Below are 24,762 nucleotides of genomic sequence, written 5' to 3'. Positions count from 1 at the left end.
AATTAATCAAATTGAATTAGTTCGAGTTTTAAGTAAAACAAATTTTTTTATAACTAGACCCGTAATTAGGTCTAGTTAGCTTAAACAACTTATGTTTGTAATAAAATTTATTGTTTTTTTCACACTTTTTGAGAAGTATATATTAAAAATCAAATAATTCAATGCAAAATAGAAATAAAATAAAATAAAAAGCAAGTGTTTTATATGTTACAAAGATGTTGCAGAGAGCTGCTAGCAATGCATATTCATGGTGGTGGGCTAGCCATATCAGAACAAAGCAGTCAAAATGGTTGGAACATAATCTTGAAGGTATTTTATATGTTTTTATATTCTATTTCATGCTTAATGCATAATAATTTCTGGGGGTTTTAAAAAAAATGAAATTTGGGTATGAACATATGTGTGTGTACTGTGTATGTATGTATGCTGTAAAAACTGTAAGAAAATATAATGAAATTTGCAGATATGGAGGAGAAGGTGACATCAGTGCTTAAACTCATTGAAGAAGATGGAGATTCATTTGCCAAAAGAGCTGAAATGTACTACAAAAAGAGGCCAGAATTGATTCATTTTGTCGAAGAATCGTACAGGGCTTACCGTGCCTTAGCTGAACGATACGATCACATATCGACTGAGCTGCAAAATGCCAACAACACCATCGCTTCCGTTTTTCCGGATCGAGTCCAGTTTGCTATGGACGATGAAGACGAATATGACTCCCTGAGTTTCTTGAACAAGGCTACGGAGAACTCGAAAGGCAGTATCCCCATGGTTCCGAAGCTACCTGTCAAAGATTTGAAGAGCTTAATAACATCAGCTACTAAGGATATGCAGCGTAAGAAATCAATGAAGGCTATTACCAATGCAGTTGCTAAATCTGGGTTGACGAAGACCGAGGGGGTCGAAGAGATCGATAGGCTCTGTAAACGAATCCTGGCAATGCAAACCGAAAAAGAGTTTGCAAAGAGTAGTTACGAAAGTGGATTGGCCAAGTACTGGGAAATAGATAATGAGATCAAACAAATGCAAGAAAAAATATGTAGCTTGGAAGACGAATTCGGTGTAGGTAGGGTCATCGAAGACGATGAGGCTCGAAATGTGATGGCTGCAACGGCTTTAAAATCGTGCGAAGAAACGTTGGTTCAACTGCAGGAGAAACAAGAGAGATCAGTCGTGGAAGCCGGAGTGGAGCAGAAAAGGATCAAGGATGCCAGGGAGAAGTTGGTCACTTTAAAGAACGAGTTCGGCTCGGAAAAGCCATCGGCCAGGGAAGATAAAGCGTGTGACAGTACCAAAAAGAGAGAGGACATGGAGTCCTTACTGGAGAAGCTGAAGGAGAAGTTTGAAGTTGGCATCGGTGATTCATTGAGTGTACCAGACATGGAGGCCAAGATTGATGAACTTGTGAACAAGGTGATAAACTTAGAAACGGCAGTCTCCTCGCAATCGGCTCTTATCCAGAGACTTAGTGCAGAGACCGATGAGCTTCAAGCCCAGATTCGAGCTTTGGAAGTTGATAAATGGACATTAATTGATGGAAGAAATCATTTGATGAACAAGTTAAAGGAAATGGAGGAGAAGTTGCATCGGATTCAGGACTTGAACTGGACTGTTGAAGATCGAAACAATGATCTCCGAACTCATTTTATCGAAGCACATTGTAATATCAATCACCTTTCAGGGAGACTGTGTAACGTGAAGCCAGATGAGATCGAATCGTCAAAAGTGAATGCAGGCAAGGAGATTGAGGTTGCCGATGCATCAGCCGACGTGAAATCCGAATTAGGGTCTCAAGAAAAGGAGAGTCGGAATCTGTATGCAAGTGATGGCTGCGGAATTCGGAGTGCGAAAACAGAGATGGTTGCTGTTGGTTCAGTACAAAAAGAAGACTCCCTTGCTTTTACAAATGAAGGTGGTGTTAGCCGTGGAATAACAGAGAACAAAGTTGATTCGAAGAAATCCGAAGACCGAATAACAGAGAACAAAGTTGATTCGCGAGCTTCTTCGATGTTAGTAGACACTCATTCCATAGCTGAATCGGAAGGACACAAAAGAGAACCCGAAGGCGAACCGGATTGGAAGCAGTTGTTCATGAAAGGTATGGAAAACAGAGAGAAGAACCTATTGATGGAAAACAGTACAATGCTTAGGAACCACAAGGATACCAAGCAGCAGCTCGTGGAAGTAGAGACGAATAACCAGAATAGCCTGTTCGAGATAACGTTGCAGCTAAAGGAGCTGAAAAGCAGCAATGCCACAAAAGATGAAGAGATCCAATCCTTACGTCGGGAACTAAGCCTTTGTCGAACAGGTCCCAACGACAACAACAATACCGATCAATATGCGGAACCTAGACCAAGTTCTGACATGCCGATTGTGACTGAAACCTCATTGAACTCGCCATCCAGAAAGGAACAAAATGAAGACATTGGGGTGATGCTGAGCGATCAGCCTCAACCTATTTCAGAAATTGAAGAAAATTTCCGAATAAACATCGATGAACTGCTGAATGAGAACTTGGAGTTCTGGTACAGATTCAGCACTGTATTCCAAGAGTTACCTAAGTTCAATACCGGAGTGAAAGATTTACAGGCTGAGATATCGAAACTCGATGAACGACAAAAGCAGGATGGAAATAGCACCAGGAATTCTCTGCTAATATCAGATGTGCGACCATTGTACAAACACCTAGGAGAAGTTCAGACAGAACTGAACAGTTGGGTCGAGAGAAGCTTATTACTGAAAGATGAACTGAAGAGCCGGTTTTCGTCTTTGTGTGACATTGAAGAAGAGATAACACAGGCATTAAAAGCAAGTGCAGCAGACGATGAGATCAGGTTCACGAGTTACCAAGCAGCAAAGTTCCAGGGGGAGATTTTGAACATGAAACAAGAGAATAACAAAGTTGGTAAGGAACTGGAAGCCGGTTTAGATAATGCAAGAACCCTGCAGCCCGAAATCGAGAGGACCCTGGAAATTTTGATAGATGACTGGGAACTTTCAAGATCCAAGGCCAATCGAAGCGGCCAACTACCCCACTCGGAGAGTCGGAGTAGAATTCCTTTGAGATCATTTATCTTCGGTGTCAAACCGAAGAAGCAAAAGACATCCATATTTTCTTGTGTACACCCTGCAATGTATTGGAAGTATAAATTCGGGATGTAGTAGCAGTAGGTAAAACATTTCGTTGTGTGTGTTACCTTCAAAGTTGCTCTTCTTTGCTTCCATTGACACTCTCACAGAGGTCAACACTTTTTCCTTTTTCTCGTTTTCATTAGGAACTGGAAGAGGCATGTTTCCTGTTGGCTTATAACCTGTAATTATAATCACAATGAATGGGATAGTTGTTTCTTTCTATTCTTATTTTTTGCTGCATTTCCCCCTTATCATAAGGACCTATCAAGTACAAAACAGCTCGTGCTTGTTTTTTGCAGTGCATAATGGCCTACGTGACGAGCCGTAAAACAGCTCGTATACGAGTTTAAATTCACATATAATACACAATTCTGGCAATCTTACATGCCATATGAACATAGGGTCTTATAAAGCAGCTACTGAGACCTCAGATACAATCCTTGCTCCCCTACCTTTGGCCATGTATAAACCTATGTGATGCATCAGATCCTGCCAAAGAACTAAAATACTCGGAGAGTTTCTATCGATAAACAAACAAGCAGACAGTTTTCTTTTACGTTTCATTCAGATATTTAAATAAGAAAAATCATTGTGGTTGATGAAAGACCTCAGAGCAAATCATTTGAATTCATCTTAGACTAGGAACTTTAAAACATCTTCATAGTAATACGACGTCACGATTATCGTGTCTCCATCTAGGCATTGCCTCTGTATTTTTAAGGTTCTTACGGAACTCTATCTGTTTGCGTTACATTATAATTCTCTAACTTACTCTACGTGAAGATGCTGAAGGTGACAGTTTACGACTACGAGGCATATCTATGTATATGTATGTGAATCTGCAATGCATGTAAGTTGCTTTAACTATTCCCCCACGATATGTTTTCTTCAATATCAGGTTTTCATGCTTCTTTGCATATGTGTGTGCATCGATGATTTGAAGTACCTGGGGATGAACCAAAGCACCACTGATATTTCTGGCCACATGAACCGGAAGATTGAAAGTTGCAAAAGCACTAGAGTACGCAATAACATCCTCAAGTGGGGTCAGAATCCTACGATTCAAAGCAGAAGATACGAAATCCAGTACACATATCTGTGTATATACCTACAATCAGGGCACGTTTGGTTCGCTGTATTGGATTAGAGGCGTATTGGATTAGAGGTGTATTGGGATTAGAGGTATATTGGATTAGAGGTGTAATAGCTAATCCACTGTTTGGTTGAATGTAATGGAATAGAGGCGTAATAGTAATCTTGTGTTTGGTTGAATGGAATAGAGGTGTAATAGCATAATAGAAAAAACTAAAATGACTAGAATACCCTTAGCATAAATTTGTTTTGGTAAATGATTATTGTTATTGTTATTTAAATTATAATAAGATTTTTATTATCAATAATAAATAATTTAATCATATTTAAACATAATTATTATTAAATATATTTTAATTAAAATATATAATTTAATAAAATTCTTAATAATTAATATTCTTATATTAATTTACTCAAATCATAATATATGATACTGTAAAATATAAATTAACATAATTATTATTAAATATATTTTAATTAAAATATATAATTTAATGAAATTCTTAATAATTAATATTCTTATATTAATTTACTGAAATCATAATATATGATACTGTAAAATATAAATTAACATAATTATTATTAAATATATTTTAATTAAAATATATAATTTAATAAAATTCTTAATAATTAATATTCTTATATTAATTTACTCAAATCATAATATATGATACTGTAAAATATAAATTAACATAATTATTATTAAATATATTTTAATTAAACTATATAATTTTAAAAACTTCTTAATAATTAATATTCTTATATTAATTTACTCAAATCATAATATATGATACTGTAAAATATAAATTAACATAATTATTATTAAATATATTTTAATTAAACTATATAATTTAAAAAAATTCTTAATAATTAATATTCTTATATTAATTTACTCAAATCATAATATATGATACTGTAAAATATAAATTAACATAATTATTATTAAATATATTTTAATTAAACTATATAATTTAAAAAAATTCTTAATAATTAATATTTTTATATTAATTTACTCAAATCATAATATATGATACTGTAAAATATAAATTAACATAATTATTATTAAATATATTTTAATTAAACTATATAATTTAATGAAATTCTTAATAATTAATATTCTTATATTAATTTACTCAAATCATAATATATGATACTGTAAAATATAAATTAACATAATTATTATTAAATATATTTTAATTAAACTATATAATTTAAAAAAATTCTTAATAATTAATATTCTTATATTAATTTACTCAAATCATAATATATGATACTGTAAAATATAAATTAACATAATTATTATTAAATATATTTTAATTAAACTATATAATTTAAAAAAATTCTTAATAATTAATATTCTTATATTAATTTACTCAAATCATAATATATGATACTGTAAAATATAAATTAACATAATTATTATTAAATATATAACTTGAAAATTATATTCTGCATAAACATAATTAACTTATACTAAGAAAAAGTTAGATGAAAATGAAATTGTACATCATAATCCATATGTTATATTGTTTTACAACATCAAAAAGTTTGAACATTGATATTTAATGGTGAGAAAGAAATCTTCTGACCCATTCCAATCGGGCAACAGAAGGTAAACTGAAGAAAACGATCATTTGAGCTGGATGATCGGGAATTTTACTCAAAGCATCATACCGCTGATCGTCGGTTAAACCTTCAATTGACCATAAGGCTGAATATAAATTTGAAGCATTCTCTTCCATCTTTTCTTCTGACTTCTGCTGAACTACCACCTCGGAGGCAATACTCATTGGTCTATAAGTATGTAGGCTAAGGCTGGCACCCATTCTAAATAAGAACCAAATCGCAATTCTACAGATTTCCAACCATATTGTCACTGCAATACCAATTCTTTTACGCCTCACACTTTGTGCAATTAAAGGCAGACGGGCCATTACTGCAATATATTAATGTGTTCCATATTGTCAAATCGCAGTAAAAGGGTCACATTTCTCTAATCATAATTTCAATAACAGTAAAATACAATTAAATAATTTAATTGCCAAAGAACTTACAGTGATTGTGTGAAAAGAAGACGGTACACTGTGGGTGGAGGAAGCAATCAAACAAGCCGCTTCAGTAGGAAACAATATCACACTATCAAAGAAAAATGAACAATACAAATTTAGAATCTTAACGAGTACATTGCAACAAAGCGTAACTTCAACAACACAAATGTGTATAAAAACAAGGCTATTCAATAGAATAGGATACCATAAAAGAGACTAACAGGCAATGATTAAATAGAAAAATAAATATAGTTAAATAGACTAAGTTAGAAACAAAGCAGTATTCCAACATTATTTATAATCTATTTAAATAAATATATTTAATAAATGATATAATTATATAATTATATACCATAAAAGAGACTAAGCAGGCAATGTACCGTGGATGAACTTATGACTTGTAAGAAACAAAAAGGCAGAAAATAGAAGAGGCATTATGGTCAAGTTGAATAATGTTGGAATACTGCTTTGTGACAAAGGTGACAAATAGGTAACTGTGGTTTTCAAGTATAATTATATAATTATAGGTAACTGTGCTTATAATTGTTTCAAGTATAATTATATAACTAGTATATATTTCAATTATTTCTTTTGTTAAAAAAAAGGGGGAATTGGTTGTTTTCAAGTATAAAAAATATGTATAGAAATATATTTGACTTTTTTATTTAAATTTATATGTATTATATATTTATTATATTATAAATATATTTTTAAAAAATTACAAATAATATATATTAAAAGTCATTTAAGTTCATCAATTTGGTTATGAAAATTTATATTTTGATAACTGACCAACTTAACTTTTTTTAATACAATACTGCAATATATTAAAACCTTTCCCGACTTTTAAATTAGAGAAAAAAGAATTTAATTAAACACGTTCAAATTAACTACCTATAAAAGAGACTAACAGGCAATGACTAAATCAAAAACTTACACATACTTGAACAACTAATGATGTAGTTTAACCAAAATAAATTGCTATAAAAAAAGTACATGGATACAGGGTAATGTCAAAACTCAAAACAGCACACCATATTCCTTTCTTTCCCTTCTTCCTTAACTAGCTGCCCTTATCTGTTACTTTTCAGGTTTGGTTACTGCTTGCTTAAGACTAAATAAGGTTGATTCAGCTGGATAATAGATAGCTAATAACTAAATATGTAAAACAAAATTACATCTCCTCAAATCATTCCAATTAATAAACAACAATACAATTTCAAGCATTGAATGAGGAACAAAATGATCACATAGTTTAAGCAACAAAATCCAGAAGGTAAACAAAATGATGAGCAAAACGAGCACCATCATTTGCAGCCTACGGAACAAAATGAGGAGCAACAAAACAGAGAAACATTGGATTCCAAATATGCAAATCCAGAAGGTAATTAAAGAGCATCATCATTTAAGGATGTATAATAGAAGTAAGAAATTTCAAGCATATACCATCTATATCATATGATAAGTCCACACAGTAAGTGGATGCATAGCCAAAGAACCATAAAATATCAAGACTCTTGTCTCTCATCTGGAACTATACTACCCATCAAGGGGACACCCACACATCCCCACACCCATTTTCAATTACTACACAACAAAGCTGTTGTTTTCATTACTCTTTTTACTAAAAAAAAACACTTTTTCCCTTTATGCTGTAAAAATCTGTTGAATGATTGAACCAACCCGGATGAGCTACATATTCCAAGTTCCAGACTCCACCCTGCACCATTTTTCTACCCACGTTGGCCCAACAAAATTTATATATAACTCAACAATACAATAGAATATCACATGGTTTTCTTGACCAAGAAAATCTGGGCCATGCTTCCTTTTTTAATTAAATATTAACATATGTTCCTCCACAACACTCTTCCCCTAACCAAACAATGCATTGTTGGGAGGGGCTTTTGGAGCCCACTGTACATCGCTTTCTATCTCCACTGTCGGCAATCAATTGTATAATATGGTTTAGCCCAGACTTTGAGGACATTTTCTTGTATGTTGTGGAGTTTAAGTGTTGAAGTCTGATTGGAGAGCAACATTATTTTTGGGTATCAAAAGTTATGATCCTGATTCAAGCACGGATAGCAGTGAGTAGTTTATATACATGTAGAAAGGGAAAATGAAAAGGGAATATTTTCTTTGTTCAATCGTTGGGTGAGTCTGTGAATAGAGAAAAGTTAAGTTGAATGTTGGAGGTGGTCTACTCCAGCAATTTTAGGAATCTTCCCTACCAGAGGCAGAGAATACCCAAATTTATGGTGAAAGAGAAACCATGATAAGTTCAGGTATGCAATTAGTTTAACAGAAAAGTTAGAAAAATATGTTACTGGGAAATTGGGCAGAACAACATAGATGCCAGATTTTGGCCTTATTCGACGGGCAGAATCTGTAAACAAATTAACATTATTCTCATATAAATATTGAACTGCATGTGGAACGTGCATCAGGGAGCAAAAAAATTTGAGAACAACGAGCAGGTACGGTACCGAGAAGAAAAGCCTAAACTGGGTCTAAACTTTGAGTACAAAGTTCGACACCAGCAGAGTTACATGATTAAACTTTCTAAAACCTCATGTTAAAGGTAAATGCATGATTCAATTTCTAGAAATGTTGAATCTTTCGTCATAAAAAAACATAAAAGGGAAAACATGTTGAAAGAATGTTAGGGCAGACAATTTTTACCTTGATTGAATTGGAAAGCTTTTCTTGAGGGTTTATTTGGAGATACTTGTTATTGATCTCTACTCACTGGATTTGAAGAACACAAGTCTGTTTTGATGGCCAAAACAGTGCTCTGAAAAGGTGCAAGAAATCGGGAAGAGAAATCGGGAAGAGAAACAGTGCTCTGAAAGTGAAACAGGAAGAGGCCGATGGATGAAACAGGAAGAGAAATCGGGAGCTTCTTGATCTTGGGAGGGAGAGGCTGGAGATGGCTCTTGTATTGGAAGGGTAAAACAGGCCAAATCACAATCGAGAGAGTTAAGCGGAGCTAATCTGAACTTTTTGAAGGGAATAGAAATGGGTCTTTCATCAGTAATACACCCGGAATGTATTAGACCCGTAATAGGACAATACATTCAACCAAACATATGCATAGGTGGGGCTGCCAATACACCCAACCAAACATGTTGTCAGTATCTTCAAGGTCCAGAAAAGGTAAGTAAGACCGAACCGAAAATCCAATCAAGAATTATGTGTAGTCTTTCCATATAAAACAACACAAAGAACAATCGGAAACTGAACTCTGTTTGTGATCATTGGAAAAAATATTTACAGTTTTGATCTGATTATTCTTAACCCAATCTACAAACAAATTGGAATCATCTTCCTGAATTGAACCAATGAAACCATCAATGCAATTTTTGCATCTAAGTGTAGCATTAGGCTCATTTTCCAGCCACTGGAGAGCTAGAATACAGAAACATACATGTCATTGACTTCATATAATGGAAAGGAACAAATGAATAAATAAGAATCATAAGTATAGTCATATCAAGGACCAGGAACCAATCTGGTTTCATCAGTTCCAGCAATGCAATGAGGAGGAAACGAAGGCTCAGGAATATCGGGAAGATGGGAATCAAGGAAAGCAAAAACAGGCCATTTTCTCTCACATAATAGCCTGGCTAGCCTTGCAGATTCTTCAACCATATCAGATATCTGTTTATCAGGTTTCATTGGAGCCTGCATAAGCAAGAAAAAATGAACAGAATAACCCAGATTGCCGTTTGTCCAAAATAATTAATACAGTTCCTTAAAAAAACATGCAATATCTAAAAATTTTAGTTTTACCAGATTTCCAGCTCCAACAGTGCAGAAGCCATTAACAACAACAACAAGAATAAGACCAGTCTTAACATCTTGAGAAAGAACCAAAGAGTCTTCTTCCAAAGGAAGCTCTTTCTTCATGAGATCAACGGCTGTTGACACCACTTCTTCTGTATTGTTCTTTGCTTAACGAACCCAAAAGAGAGAGAATTGGAACAGAGAAGAGACAATGTAAAAGTCAATAAGGATTATTGGTAAAATGAACGTGTTCACCACTGATTCGATGAGTGCCATTCGGTCAGACATGAACCTCTTTCTAGATTTTTTATTATACAAGTACCCTTACACTAAAATTTGGATTCCTTGGAGTTGGAGTTACCAGTGGTGGTTGGTGATTACAGAATCTCTAATGCTGGGTGCGGGTCCATGTTTTGAAAGAATAAAACATAGAGATGAGCTCAAAATATTATTAATCATGCAAATGAAAAGACTCCCAGGTCTCCTTATAATCCCCAGTTCAGAAAGCAGTAACACAAAATCCCAGATTCAAGTAATATGCAGAGCATTGGAACTTTTGTCAAATTATAAGACAAGATCTGAAGACAGTAATTGTAAGACCTGAAATCACGGTACTCGGTGTCATTCCTGTATTCCGTTCAATACTGATCGTACCAGTTGAATTCCGATCGATACTAATCATACTATTGGCGTAAGTATTTTTTTGTATTTTAAAATTTACATATGACAAAATTTGAATCCATGTCACCATCATTTTTAAAATCTTTTTTTTTATCAAAATTTTATTTTTTATGACACTTATATTTGAGATTTATTTAATTTTAGTATTCGATATTTGTAAATACTTTTTATATACATATCTCACATGTATAACGAAACCGTGCACGGTACAGTTATGACTACTTTGACGGAAATACAACTTGTAGTTTTCTATTGATTCTAGATGGTATTAGATTGATTCTCAAAGCAATTTGCTACCTTAAGTTACAAGAAGAATGCAGCAGCTACACGTAAATTACAGTGAATTCCTATTATTTCCCTGGTACAAACTCATTTGCCCTTATTGTCATCCTTAGGAAGATTAACACCCATCAGCCCAAGCAAATTGGAAGTTGGACCAGGAAGTCCTTGTTGACAAGAAAAGGAGTCAAGAAGGTTTTTAACAAGGTTGACATCCACATCCACTGGACTAAACTCTTCATCCATATCTTCTGTTGCATTCGATGTTCCCTGCAAAGTTATCTTCACGCATTAACGACCATTGGTAAAATCACATAAACAAAGGCCGAAATACATTGGTGGCTAACTTGGGACATGAGCTAGTCTAGATTTACAATGTTCTACATGTTTCATGCCCTATCTAAAGCAAGGCACGATAGCAAATGCCTGAAATTCAATTAGATTCTCGACCAGCAGAATGCACGACAGGGATTATAAAATATTGGCATATCACGTTAAGTCCACTAGAGTATCCCTATGCAAAACACAAAAACATACCTCGTTTTTAACGGAGGTCTGCTCGTTTGCATGAACGAAGCTCTTCTTGAGGGTAGTACTCTTCAGTTCATTGTTCATAACATCGGAATAAGAATGCATGAACGAATCCTCTCCATCCTCATGATCAGACATGTCACTTCCATTCTCAGACTCATCTGCAGCTTTCATTAATAAACTTGAATCAGCCCCTACATTAATTAGATAGGGACATTTCATTCCCTGATCATATGCTAATGCACCTGCTTAGTATTGTAACGTATATGCAATAGGGAAAGGGGCAGTTTTGTTGCGCTACCGACAAATAAAGGAGGCATTAAGTTTGCAGAAAAAATGCCTTAAACTATGAACTACAAAAGATAAACCGTCAGCAAAATTTCACTCATTCCCAAAAATAATATCCTAGAAACACGTAGAGAAATATGTCTCTCAGGTATTAAATCATATAGATTTAGACATATATGGAGATATTAAGGTGTTTTGGTAGACATGAAATTTTACCATATCTGAATTACAAATAATCCATGAAGTTCCAGGCCAAAAAAGGAAGTATACCATACATATATGTTCCACAAAGATCATGAAGAAAGCAATCATGTATGTATCCTGTTTGCACTAGAGATATAATGGTTTTTCGTGTGAGATATCTAGTTAGCTCGTATACGTTTCTATGACTAGCTAACATTGTCTGCTCAAAAAATTGCAATTAGGCAAATCCTATAAAAATATGAACTGTCACTTGTCAGTGATAAAAGGTTCATACCAAAATCCATGTCCGAAGAACCTCCGTCATCATCCATATCACGAGTCACATTTTCATCACCTTGGTATTTCATCACCGACTCCACATCCTTCATAAAGCGCTCCACATCAAGTTCCACCTCTTTAGGATCCCTGCATAAGGAGGTAAAATGTTATTTTAACTTGACAGAATTAGCAGTGGATCATAACATATCCCTACATTAAAAAATCAAATTAGGAACATATCATAGCAGAATTAGCTTTAATTAAAAGCTCCACCAACCTGTCATTAGGAACCTCAGCTCCCTCATAGCTTGACATCTTATGGATAAAGCCTTGCATGGTTGTCACAAGCTCACTAAGATCAAAATCTTCGCCTTTCAAGCTGGATGATGCACCAGTATCCTTTTGCTCTTTCGACTTCTTCTTTTTACGTTTAAGCTCGTAAAGTTCCATCTCCTTTTGTCTATCCTGTAGAGCAGAGTTCAACTCATCTTCTCCACTGTAAAGCCAAGAATCGTCATCTGAAGGTGGAGCATCCTCGTTCTTAAATTCATCAGCTGAATATGGTAATGAAAGAATCTCATCTATTTGTCTCACAGGAGCATTCAACATTGCACTGCAACAATAACCACAAGCTCAGGCTCAATCAAAGAACTAATAAACATAAATTCAATTCGATTAAGGTAAGAAACTAAAATGACATACCGGGTCTTGGAAAACAAAGAACTGTTCTTGTAATACTCTTCAGCATTCTCCATTAACCTTTTATACTCATTAGACCCAGGAATCAAGCCCTTGAAATACCCGCTCTTCTCCAAACTCTCTTTGTACTTTTTCCAGCCACTCCCTTTCCCTTCTTCCCCTTCTTTCTTCTTTTCTTGATACATCATCTCAAACCCACAAGCTATCTTCATCCCCAGCTCCGCCTCCAAGTCACCCTTCTTCGGCGGCATAGGATAACACTTCGGCGCCTGAAACCTCTGCTGCATCAGCTGCGCGTACATTGCCCTCGACATCTTAACTGCCACTGTAACCATCTCCTCTTCTCCTCCTTTCCCTCCCTTCAAAAACCGTTCCATCTTCGCCGCGTTTTTCATCGAATCCATGTCCCGGTCGTAGAACCCTTCCACCGCTAACGAAATCAAAGACGGAGCGTGTTTAAACACGCGTGCTACCGAAACCGGGACCCGAACTCTCACGGAATGGGTATTCAGTTTTGCCTTCTCCGGATAACCAGTGATTCTATTCTGGATGACGGATTGCATGGAATCCTGCGCCACCGCTGCTTGTTCATTTTCTATTAAGAAATTTAGGGATTCGGTTAGAGTCGGGTTAGGAAGGGCGCTTTTGGGGATGATATGGAGCTTCCCGCGTCGGATAAACGAGCGATTTTGAGAGTTCTCGGGATTTAGCCAACGAGGGAGATGGTAAGCCGCTTCAATCAAAAGAAAATCGCCATCAGAATCGTGAACTTGGATGGAAACAGAAGGGAAAGCGACGGAGATTCGAAAGAGGAGGAAAACAGTGAACCATTCGTCGTTTAAATTGTCACCGAAACGGAGGTGACCTTTGAGGTGAGGGAAAGGGTGGAAGGCAATGGAGAGGGTGAAAGGCTCGTGCTGCCAAATGTAAGAGGTAGTGAAAGGGGAAACGGCGTTGAGGATTTGGAGGTGGAGCGATTGAAGGGAGTCTTGGGAAAGGGGATTGTCTGGGTATATGGAGTAGATCACAGTGTCCTCCGGGAGGCGAGAGGAGCCTTGAGTTAAGGGATTGGGGTTGTTTGAGTTCATGAATGGTGGCGGAGTCGCCATGGACGGCGGTGTATGCGGTGGTTGAAACGGCTGAGTTGTTTTGGTTGTTACACTTCGAGAACCCGCTGAATGTTCTTGAAGTGTGCTTGTGAAGTAGAGAGTTCGAGTTAGCAATATATTTATACTACGCGGGCTAAAGCCCATTTTTCAGGTTTTCTGAAAAAAAAACTAGGCTAAACTATAAAGATAGTCATTTTTGTTTGCTTCAAATTATATTTTAGTCATTTATGTTGAAATGTTACGTTTTAGCCATTTACGTTATCATTTTGTTACGAAGTGGTCACTCTACCGTTAATTTCCATTACCTCCAATGATGGTCCTACGTGGCAGTCTAAATGGGTTTTAAATGCCAACTTGGATGTCCTATATGGTAGTCCAAATTAAATTTATTTAATTAAAAATCTATTTTCATTTCAGCAACTGAACATCTAAGTTAGTATTTAAAATCCATTTGGATTGCCACGTAGGACTGCTATTAGGGAGTATTTATAATTTGTAATTAAAGGAGTTTACTTAATACATTTTAAGTATTTGTAATTTTTTTTAAAGTATTTGTAATTTCTTTCATTTCTGTATAGAAAGACATTAATTGCTTTAAAAAATTAACATAAAAATTTTTTTAAAAAAAATCTATTCTATTTAATAGAAAGAAATTACAAATACTTAAAATGTATTAAGTAAACTCCTTATAGCTAACTTGATTGTATTGTTCTCCATGGCTTGCTCTTTCCATCTAGGGATGTGCAAAATTCGGGTAAAACCGAAAAAATTCGGTTAACCGACCGAATTCGGTTAATCGGTCGGTTAACCGAATTTTTTCAGTCGGGGGTCGGTTAATTATTTTTTGATTTTTCGGTTAACGGTTAATTCGGTTCGAAACCGGTTGGTTAACCGAATTTTTTCGGTTAACCGAAAATATTAATAAATAAAATTATAATATATAAATAGGCCCACTATTCACCTAAACTCAATCCAAACCCAAGTATTCAATTCAACCCAATTACCCAATCCAACCCAATCATAAAAATTACAAATAATTTAATAAATAAAAATAAAATTCTAAAACTAAAACTAAAGTATAAAAGTCTAAAAATAATTTAATTATGTATGATTCAATTAGGTTAATTCGGTTAATTCGGGTAATTCGGTTAATTCGGTTAATTTGGTTAATTCGGTTAATTTTTAACCAAAAATAAAAAACATATAATTTTCGGTTAATTCGGTTAACCGACCGAATTAACCGAAAAAATTTCGGTTCGGTTAATTTTTTTGAAAAAAATTTCGGTTCGGTTAACGGTTAAAAATTTTGAAAGGTCGGTTAATTTAGTTAATGCTATTTCGGGTCGGTTAACCGAATGAACACCCCTATTTCCATCTGCTTGTTGCTTTTATGCATTTATGTATGCATTACACTTGATTATGGTACAAATCCTTAATTAAAGGAAAATTAGTACATCACATCTTTATTCCTTTCATGACAACATTACATGGTATCTCATATTTTACGTATTTAATTTTATATATTATTTTTTTCAAATAATCACTTGAATGAATTTGATAAACGTTTATATCATCATTATTCTGAAAGTCATGAGTGAGGGAGCATTTTAGGAAAATACATTTTGATCACAATAATCATAATAAACTTTGATCACAATATTTCTATAAAAATACATATGGGTATTTTGGATCATTTTATAATCTTCCTTCAACTACTATTTACTAAGTCGAATTTAACACATATGTTCAAATCATTTCAATTCGTATAAATATTTACGCAAATATATACTTCTAGCATTCTAAATCCTTCAAGGATTTTAATATAAGCTTCCACTATATAGTGATTCATATAAAACCCGTAACAATAATCATTAGACACATATCAAATTTTCATAAATTGTCAAAACTAATAAGATATTTAAATATTATTGCATTCACGATAAATGAATATATTTTCATAAGCAATACTAGGACTTAGTAAAAAGCTTCATATTTCTTATTATGTTTTTGCAAATATTCTCATTTGTACCTTTAGATGTTTAGACTACTAGTCTAAAAACTTCACAAATTTAATATTACTTGAATTGTGCCTTTCCATTTGGCCAATTTATTCTATCTCTATATTTCTCAACATATTTATTCAAGACCCTCATTTTCTCTCATTATTTCATCATTGCAAAATTGTCAACAACTTTTTATTTCCACGGTTTCATATTTTCTCGTACTGACATAACTTATCAAGATCTCTTTATTTTTATCATTTACATATTGAGGTACCTGAATCTCTTTTGAAGTTTTAATAATTAGTTATGTCTTGGGTATCTTCAAGAGTACCTGCCTCCACTATATGATCATCTTAATTTATCTTTTACAAGAATTTTCACCAGTTGGAACCAATCAAATTACCATGCTTTAGGCATGCATTACTTTCATTTATTTAAACAGGTTGTCCTACTGGGACTTTAAAACATTAGCTAATACGTAATACTTGGTTATTCTTATCAGGTCAGTGAATGCGTTTGGCAATTAATTTGTAATAAAGTGAATCATCTTTTGAACTTCTAGTTCAAATTGCTTTCTAAGATTATCTAGATAATGATAATTTATTCTAAGTAATTATTTCTTCCACCTGGTATCATTTCTCCCCCGATGTTAGGAAAACTTGTCAAATTAAAATAGTAATAAATTCATGTCATAATTGAACTTTAATTTGTTTAAAACATCCAATAATACAAAGAAATTCATAATTAATATACATTCTCAATTTCCTTTAAATACCCATTTTGTGCATTGTGGTGAAGTGACTTAAACATATCACTACACCAAAACAGGCTTTTAGCGGTATTTTTAGTGGCGTTTGGATAAAAAAACGCCGCTAAAAATTGAGCATTAGCGGCGCTTTACATAACACGCTGCTAAAGATTGAGCATTAGCGGCGTTTTATGGAAAAACGCCGCAAAAAACCTAAGCCCAACGGCATCGTTTTTTGACCTTTCGGGGCTTTAGCGGCGTTTTTGGAAAAGCGCTGCTAATGCTCAAGGATTTAGCGGCGTTTTTAGAAAAGCGCCGCTAATGCTCAGGGCTTTAGCGGCGTTTTTGGATAAGCGCCGCAAAAACATTTTATATGTCTAATTACTATTTAATTTGTTTGTTTTTATTAATTAAAATTCAATTTATTTTTAATTGAATATTTGTTAAAAATGGATTAATTTGAAATAATGACACGTAGAAATAAATTGAAATAAAAAACATAGAAAAATATTTGTTAAAAATAGAAAAATTAAAATACTATTATTAAGCCATAATTTTAAAATTTGTTGGGTACATGACTGATTGATTTTTATTTATGTATTAAATAATTTCATATACAAATGTAAAAGATACGATAATATTAATTTTAAAATATTTAATTAATTATTATTATTATACTTTAGGGTTTAATATATATTTTTTAGGGTTTATGGTTTAGGGCATATGGTTAATTTAGGATTTAAGGCCGGTTTAGGAGTTACAATTTTAAGATTTATAGATTATGGAATTAGGAATTATGGATTAGGGGTTTGGGTTTAAGTGCTGTGATTTAGGGGTTAAGGGGTTAGAGATTAAGAGTTAGGGATTTAGGGTTTATAGATTCAGTGTTATGTTAGGGTTTAGGGTTTAGATTAATTAGTGTATTTTAATTTATATTAAATAAGGTTTAGGGGTTAGTGGTTAGGGGTTAGGGGCTCGGGTTAGAGTTTAGGGTTTAGATTATTTAGTGGTTAGGGGTTAAGGGTTAGAGGTTATAGGTTAAGAGTTAGTGATTTAGGGTTTAGAGATTCGAGGCCGGATTAAGGTTTAATGTTTAGATTAATTAGTATTTTTTAATTTATATATTAATTAAATTCTTATATAATTGTAAAAGAGGGGTTAGGGGTTAGGGTTTTATGGTCAATGTTTTATAATTTAGGGCTTATGAGATAGGGGTTAGGGGTTTAGATTAATCGGTATTTTTTAATTTATATATTAAATAATTTCTTATATAATTGTAAAAGAGATAATATTAATTTTAGTATATTAAAATTATGATTATAGTTTAAATTATTTGTAAATAAAAGTAACAGATTGATATGGATAAGTAACTATCTATTTTGGATAGGACCAAATTATAACAAATAAAAATGAAATACAAAAACTAAAAATTATAATTTTATCTAGTTCTTTTAAATATTACTTAAAATTTAAAAATTATTTATTTAAAATTTATATGAAAGATAGAATAATTTAATTTAAAAATTGTAAAAAAGTAAAGTGTTAGCGGCGTTTTTTAGGAATTAGGACCGCAAAAAAGAGAGCAATAGTGGCTTTTTTCTGCCAAACGCCACTAATATTTTTACAAAAGGACGTCGTTTTGTGTTTATATATTTTTTTAGCCCAAAATTTCAAATGAAATATTCTTCTTTTTCCCCCTTCTTTTTCCCAAAATCGATTCCCCCCATCCCCAGAAATCTCTTCTCTTTTTCCCCCATTTTATTTTTCCCAAGCCATTTCTCCCCTACCCCGATTCCCTTTATTTCCCCCCCTAATTTCCCCAAATCGGCAGCCCTCTGCATCCTTCTCGACACACTTTCCCCTTCCACCCTTCCCTCCAAAACCCAAATTCCTTCAAGCAAAACCCAAACCCTCCTTCAAATTATCCTCAAGTTTTCCTTTTTTCTCATTTTTGGTATTGCGCAAGTTCCAAATATTGTTGGTGTTTTGCCTATGAATCCCGGATAGAATGATAAATTTTAGAGGTAAATGTTTAGCTATTTTTAGCATTGAAGATGGTGGTTGTCGGGCAGCAGTTTATGTTTACATCCGTATTGCGTAAACGGTTAAAGCGTCCACTCCTTCCTCTCTTGTCTATCTTCAATTTTCTCTGAACCTAAACCGTCTGATTTGGGATTTAAATTGAACATTGCCTTCTTCGCATGTATCTCAGAAGTAGGGATCTAAGGTTAGAGGGTTTGTGTTTATTCATACAATGTGCTAAGCAGTTATATGATTGCTCATTTTTCATCTCTCTGCTGTTAGATTAGGGTCTGATAAATCAATTTTATATGAATTTTAAATCGAATGTTTCTTCATCAGCGGTTTGATTCAGTATGGAAGGAGAGGTTTGGAGAATCCGCTGAAGTAGACAATCTATATACTGTTGATGTACAAAAAGTACTTCAAATGGAAGACTTAAATGAGGTATACCGAGAATTCTACTGTTGTCTATGCTTTGTGTAATAATTTTAGACTACAAATTTCGATTAGAATGTTATATTTTAGTTGGAAGTGGTCAATTGTATTAATTTCAGTATGCTGCTTATAACTCATGCAGGATGGTGTATAGGTCACTTCATCAGATTATAACTCATGCAGGATGGTGTTTGAGACATAGCAGTTGGACTGACTCTGACTCTAGCCTATTTAGGGAGCAAATGAATCATGAAACAGTTCTAGCTTTGTTGATGTAGGTAACAATATTTATTGCTAGTAATTCCTAGTTGGAAATCATGGAAGTAGAGAAATATGAATGGCGAATCATAGTTTGTAAAAGGTGATGGAATCTGTTTAAGTTCTTAACATCACCCTTTTAGAGTCTAAAAAGGCCATCCTATTGTTCTCTTTGTAACTCATGGATCTCCCTTGTTTATATTTCAACTAGCAATTTTCTGATGTGGTATTTGCAGTCTGCAAGATTCTTTAACAGATCAAATGCTTACTATTTATCACTTTCCATAAAGTCTGAGCCAATGCACAATGGAAAAAGGTGTTTGGGCAACTGCACATTTCTGACCAAAGTAGCAAAAATGATCTGCACCAGGCAATTGTAAGTTCGTTCTACTTGATATAAATCGTAATGATGGAAGCTTGCTTTACCATGGTTGATGTGTATCCTAGCAGTGACTGTACCATGTTTGTGCATGGCAATTACTTGTGAAATTTAAAAGTTAATGTGGATTAAAAAAAAGATTAAGACTAATTTGAATTTTTTTATCAAATTCAGGGATTAAATGTTGATTTATCTCAATAATTTATGTTTTAAAGAATAATTATCTGAATAAAAGGTCATTTTTTCCTCTTTTCCGAAAAGAGACAATTAATTGTTTTTATTAGGAAAAGTTAACATAAAACGAATCTGTTCTACTTTAGTTTGATAAAACCACATCTTAAAAGTATATTCTTGTTTTTAATAATTTTATTTATAAATCATTTATTTTTTAAAATATAAAATCTTTTTTAGCACCGTGGATTTATGAAATATAGTTTATAAAATTGGAGTAAGAAAACTAATATTTTTCTAAACTGCCTTTTTTCTTTGTTGTCCTTCTTTTTGGGATGTTTGTTGTAAAAGGCAGGTTTTATATTTTCAGTTTTGTTTTTTTATTATTATTTAAAATCAGGGTAAATTAAAAGTTATTTGGAGACAGTGTGCAACAATAAAACATATTAAAATTTAAGTTGAAATTTTGGAAATAATATATTAATTTTCCAACACTATAAAAATACATATAAAGGTATACTAATATAAAAAAAAATAGTGTCAAAACAGTTAAGAGTAGAAGCATTGTAGAATTTAGATTACTTGAATTTTCAATAAGACATTACTTTTGTATAAAATTTCAAGTTTCTACTCAACCTTCATTTTTTTTTTCATCTCAACCATTTTCTTAAACTTTAATATTCAAATTTTAAATTTATTTAATATTATTAGATTATTCATAATAATTCACTTTGATTTGCTTTTTGCTTTTTCTATTTAGGTTTTGGGTTATTGACAAAATAGAATTTTGCTTTATAACTTTTAGATACTATTTGGTAAAATTTCAAATTTGTTATTTATAAATATTCTTTAATTTGGTCGAGCAAGTAAATTATATAGCATGAACAACAAATAGTGCAGATCTTCAACAAATAAGACAGTAGAGTTGGTTGATTCAAAAACTAATGGAGATCTTTCACGTTCCAAGTCCGAATCAATGAATGCGGATGAAAATCTTCTCTGTCTGACAAGAGATGCTTAGTCGGATTTTGTTCCAGATCTTCAACAGCAGGTAGTATATAATTTTTCCTTTTGATGAATACAATATTTCATTACAGGCCAAACTAATGTTTGGCAAGTTGAATAGATAATAGGCCACTTCTTACTCAAAATGTATATTTGCTTGCCTTAAGTTCATGCATGAAAATTTTGTTGGCCTCTTTTGTGATGTTTTACTCTTTAATTTATTATAAACATTCACATGCAAGTTGTAGGGTTAAAGGTCGAGTTGTGCAGGTTGCTGGAAGAGAAAAAATCAGCTGTTCTCAGGTTAAAAATCAGCTGATTCGAATCAGTATTTGGGATTATATTTTTATTTCACACTTATCTTTTCTTTTTTTATAGTAATTGATTTTTTATAGATTTTTAATTTTTTTAAATAGAATTTAAGAGAGACATCTGAAGTAATTTGGGGGAGTCTTCGTTTTACAGATTAATGTATGAAAAAGAGAATATAGTTTAAGTGAAAGTAAAATAGTAAATTAATCACCTACTTTTTTTTCTGACTTGTATATATATACATATATATATGTTATATGGCAGGTGAGGAAAGAAAAATTAGGAGACAGAATTACAGCACTTCACCAGCTTGTTTCACCATTTGGGAAGGTATAAAAAACTTTAGATATTTGCAAGAAAAGAAAAAAAAATCATGTTTTAACTCAGTTAATTGCAATAATTTTGATGAATAGTTTAATTTTGGTTGATCATTGGTTTTTTTATATTTTAAGTGTAGGCACATGTTGATCACTGGATTTTTTATATTTTGCTCCAGTATGAAGTACAGACATTCTTTGTTTCTTTGCTTTATCTAACACATACACTATTTTGTGCTTACTTTGAAGAGTGCAAAGGAGAAGCAATTCTTATATGATATTGTTGCAAATGGTCAGAATGTAATTGATGTGGATAAGTAAGTGAAACTTAATATACATGCTACACCACCTGCAGGTTCATGGAGACTATGCGAGTTTTGGGTGATGAGATCTGCTATCGTGCTAAAGACTGTTAGTATCATCTATTTCATTTACTTGCGAAATACATGTTTAGTTCTTTTAGTGTTTTTTTACATTGTTATTTTTTCTCATCTTTTTCTTTTGTGTAATTAGTTGTGTAGGCGTCTTATCTTAAGTGGTGAGGTCTGATTTCATTTTTATTCAGGATCCTTGTGAGTACTGGAAGGTTGGACAACATGCTTAGCATTCTTTTAAGTTGCTAAAAATTTGGAGTCCAAATGTATAACATGCTTTGCATTCTATTCTTTTTTTGAATCTAGCTAGATGACACAATAACCAAAACCATCGAGACAGCACCAGATGAAGAACTCTGAGAATCTAGAGATCTGATTCTGCACATTCGTAGGAGAAATTTGTATCAGGTGGAAAACCTTTGCATACTTTCACTTCATTTTTGTGTTTTGATCACGGTAGCATGCAAACAAACATGCTATTATTATTATTTTTTAAATGTGAAAGACGAAACTTACTGTATACTGTGTTATTTTTTGTGTTAGTTCTGTAACCAAGATTTACTTGATTAAGAAAATGCATTGTATATTTAATTACCTTGCATATGTATTATTTATTTTAGTTTTGATTCTAAATTTTTATTTTTACTTAAGTGTTCTAACTTTTGGATTTTAATTGTGTTATTAATTTATTATTTTAAATTCTAAATTTAAATTCATTAATTTTTATATTTATATTTAGTTTTAAAGTTAAAATTTTTGTAGAAAATTTAATTTAAATAATATTTTTTATTTATCCTTAAAACATAATATAATATTTATTATAGAAATAAATATTATTTAAAAAAAATTATTTTTTTAAAAGATATATTTTTAGCGGCGTTTGTGTCAAAAGCGTCGCTAAAGGTCTATTCTATAGCGGCGTTTGAGGGAAAAGTGCCGCTAAAGGTCATGGTCTTTAGCGGCGTTTGTAGGAGAAGCGCCACTAAAGGTCATGGTCTTTAGCGGCGATTGTAGGAGAAGCGCAGCTAAAGGTCATGGTCTTTAGCGGCGTTCGTAGGAGAAGCGCCGCTAAAGATCTTGGTCTTTAGCGGCGTTTGTAGGAAAAACGCTGCTAAAGATCTTGGTCTTTAGCGGCATTTGTGGTAAAAGCGCCGCTAAAGTTAGCGGCGTTTTTGGCCAAAAAAGCGCCGTTAAAAGCCTGTTTTGGTGTAGTGTATACTGCACATTCACAAAATTCTAAAATGGATTGTATTTGGCTATTGACCAAATCCAATTGTAATGGAGAGTATTTGTCATAACTCATTAACATGAAGTGTGCAAGTGTATATTCATATAAAATATCATATCCTTATACAAAAAGATTTGTTCTCAAAAGTGATGCTTTAGCTGGAGGCATTGAATCATTAATTTTGCTAAACCATTTTACATACATAAGCATCAAGCTTTACGATATTTACTCGCGTTGACAATCTAACATATAATGATCATTGAAAACTTGAGAAATAAATTCACCAACATTAGTAATAATAGTCTCGATTGCATAATCTAAAGTTTTGTTCTTAAACAAATTATTAAACAAGTAATCTCACAAACTACAGGTTGTGATTTGATAACTCACATGTGATTATCTTGTAGATGCATCTAATAAATCATATCAAAATATTCACTTTTTGGATAAATAAGCTCATATTTCTTTCAAAAATGCAAGAGATTCAATCTCAACTTTGCTAGTAAGATTTAATAAATCTTCACTGAGAATAAGCAACACTTGATAAATGAAGAATCTTTATGTTCTTTAATAAATGTACATACAAATTTTTATCTTGTCGCATCATATTGATCGGGATGGTTAACCGATCATGCCAACTAATTTGTATATTTGGACTAGTAAACTTCTTGTTTACTATGCATGTTATTCAACAATACTAACGTAAACTTTTACTTTACCATCTTGTGTGATTTAACCATGCCAATATATACATAGTACAAACTAGAGCAAATACGATAATTTCCAATACAAAATTCTTACCCAGTGAATAAATTTAATGTATAGAAATTAATCACCTCCTCATCCATAGTCTCAATATTGTATCTGTTACAACGTATGCCCTTTTAAAAGATAATAATTTCTTTGAGACTGACTAAGACATTATACATTAATTATCCTTTTGTTTCTTCAGATAACAATGTATTAGCTTTTTTGGAGCCTTAAATTAATTTTGTACCATGAAATATTAACATGTTTTATTACCACATTGAACATAAGTTAATAATATATTAGCTCTTTTGGAGCCTTAAATTAATGTATCACCAAAGGTTGGTTTGTTTCATTACCAAACAAGAAAAATGTCTTTTATCCTTAATGATAGTATGCATTGTTGTATTATCTATTGGATACAATTGTACGATAGGATAGGTACATATCCAACAACTTTTCATAAGTTGTCTCTCTTCTTTGAAAGGTTATATTGAAAATTTTTGTTGTTATCTTTATATTTTCACTTCTTATGGTAAGAAGAGTTATTACTAATAAAATATCCAAGAACCAAATAATAAGTTCTACAATTCATAAAAAGGATGCAACTCACACTTTTAGAAATTTTGTTTTTAACAAAAAAAGCATAC

At 32.8% G+C, this 24,762-nt stretch overlaps 2 protein-coding genes, 1 long non-coding RNA gene and 1 pseudogene across 19 annotated transcripts; 2 read left to right on the top strand and 2 right to left on the bottom strand.

Annotated features, from left to right (window-relative positions):
* Window positions 1-215: 215 nt before the first annotated feature.
* Window positions 216-3,288, top strand: LOC121215260 (protein NETWORKED 2D). Its single transcript, XM_041089476.1, has 2 exons — window positions 216-309; window positions 443-3,288. The coding sequence occupies exons 1-2, from the start codon at window positions 216-218 to the stop codon at window positions 3,163-3,165; spliced, it is 2,817 nt and encodes a 938-aa protein (XP_040945410.1). The 3' UTR covers window positions 3,166-3,288.
* Window positions 3,289-3,540: 252 nt separating this feature from the next.
* On the bottom strand, window positions 3,541-10,689 carry LOC107950012 (nicotinamidase 1-like; annotated as a pseudogene).
* Window positions 10,690-10,974: 285 nt separating this feature from the next.
* Window positions 10,975-14,206, bottom strand: LOC107950478 (protein ecdysoneless homolog). 3 transcript variants are annotated; one of them, XM_041089639.1, is made up of 5 exons: window positions 13,008-14,206; window positions 12,583-12,918; window positions 12,322-12,452; window positions 11,562-11,749; window positions 10,975-11,294 (listed from the first exon to the last, which is right to left on the bottom strand). In XM_041089639.1, the coding sequence occupies exons 1-5, from the start codon at window positions 14,111-14,113 to the stop codon at window positions 11,115-11,117; spliced, it is 1,941 nt and encodes a 646-aa protein (XP_040945573.1). In that variant the 5' UTR covers window positions 14,114-14,206; the 3' UTR covers window positions 10,975-11,114. The 3 variants fall into 3 exon arrangements, with proteins under 3 accessions (XP_040945573.1, XP_016740817.2, XP_016740818.2); XM_016885328.2 differs by having other exon boundaries at window positions 11,562-11,722; XM_016885329.2 differs by having other exon boundaries at window positions 11,562-11,716.
* A 4,330-nt stretch (window positions 14,207-18,536) lies between these two features.
* Window positions 18,537-22,731, top strand: LOC107950479 (uncharacterized). 15 transcript variants are annotated; one of them, XR_005911056.1, is made up of 10 exons: window positions 18,541-19,091; window positions 19,226-19,330; window positions 19,464-19,595; window positions 19,816-19,955; window positions 21,025-21,180; window positions 21,383-21,437; window positions 21,711-21,776; window positions 22,119-22,174; window positions 22,277-22,349; window positions 22,444-22,731. It is a non-coding gene; the product is annotated as an uncharacterized lncRNA (long non-coding RNA). The 15 variants fall into 15 exon arrangements; XR_005911052.1 differs by having other exon boundaries at window positions 18,580-19,091; window positions 19,464-19,599; window positions 21,030-21,180; XR_005911047.1 differs by lacking the exon at window positions 21,383-21,437 and having other exon boundaries at window positions 18,537-18,888; window positions 21,030-21,180.
* The last annotated feature ends 2,031 nt before the right edge of the window (window positions 22,732-24,762 follow it).

Source organism: Gossypium hirsutum, chromosome D03 (genome assembly GCF_007990345.1).
Source record: "Gossypium hirsutum isolate 1008001.06 chromosome D03, Gossypium_hirsutum_v2.1, whole genome shotgun sequence".
In the NCBI taxonomy this organism is placed as follows: Eukaryota; Viridiplantae; Streptophyta; class Magnoliopsida; order Malvales; family Malvaceae; genus Gossypium; species Gossypium hirsutum.
The sequence above is the reverse complement of the archived record's forward strand: the minus strand, read 5'-3'. Positions and strand labels throughout refer to the sequence as shown.

Bases quoted from the DNA above. Each gene is read 5' to 3' on its own strand.
- LOC107950478 (XM_041089639.1), bottom strand. From the start codon at position 14,113: ATGGCGACTCCGCCACCATTCATGAACTCAAACAACCCCAATCCCTTA. The intron at 12,919-13,007 runs GTATGTCATTTT...TTATTGTTGCAG, and splicing joins TCTTTGTTTTCCAAGACCCG to TGCAATGTTGAATGCTCCTG. The intron at 11,295-11,561 runs GTATGTTTTTGT...ATAACTTTGCAG, and splicing joins AGACCTCCGTTAAAAACGAG to GGAACATCGAATGCAACAGA.
- LOC121215260 (XM_041089476.1), top strand. From the start codon at position 216: ATGTTGCAGAGAGCTGCTAGCAATGCATATTCATGGTGGTGGGCTAGC. The intron at 310-442 runs GTATTTTATATG...AAAAACTGTAAG, and splicing joins GTTGGAACATAATCTTGAAG to AAAATATAATGAAATTTGCA.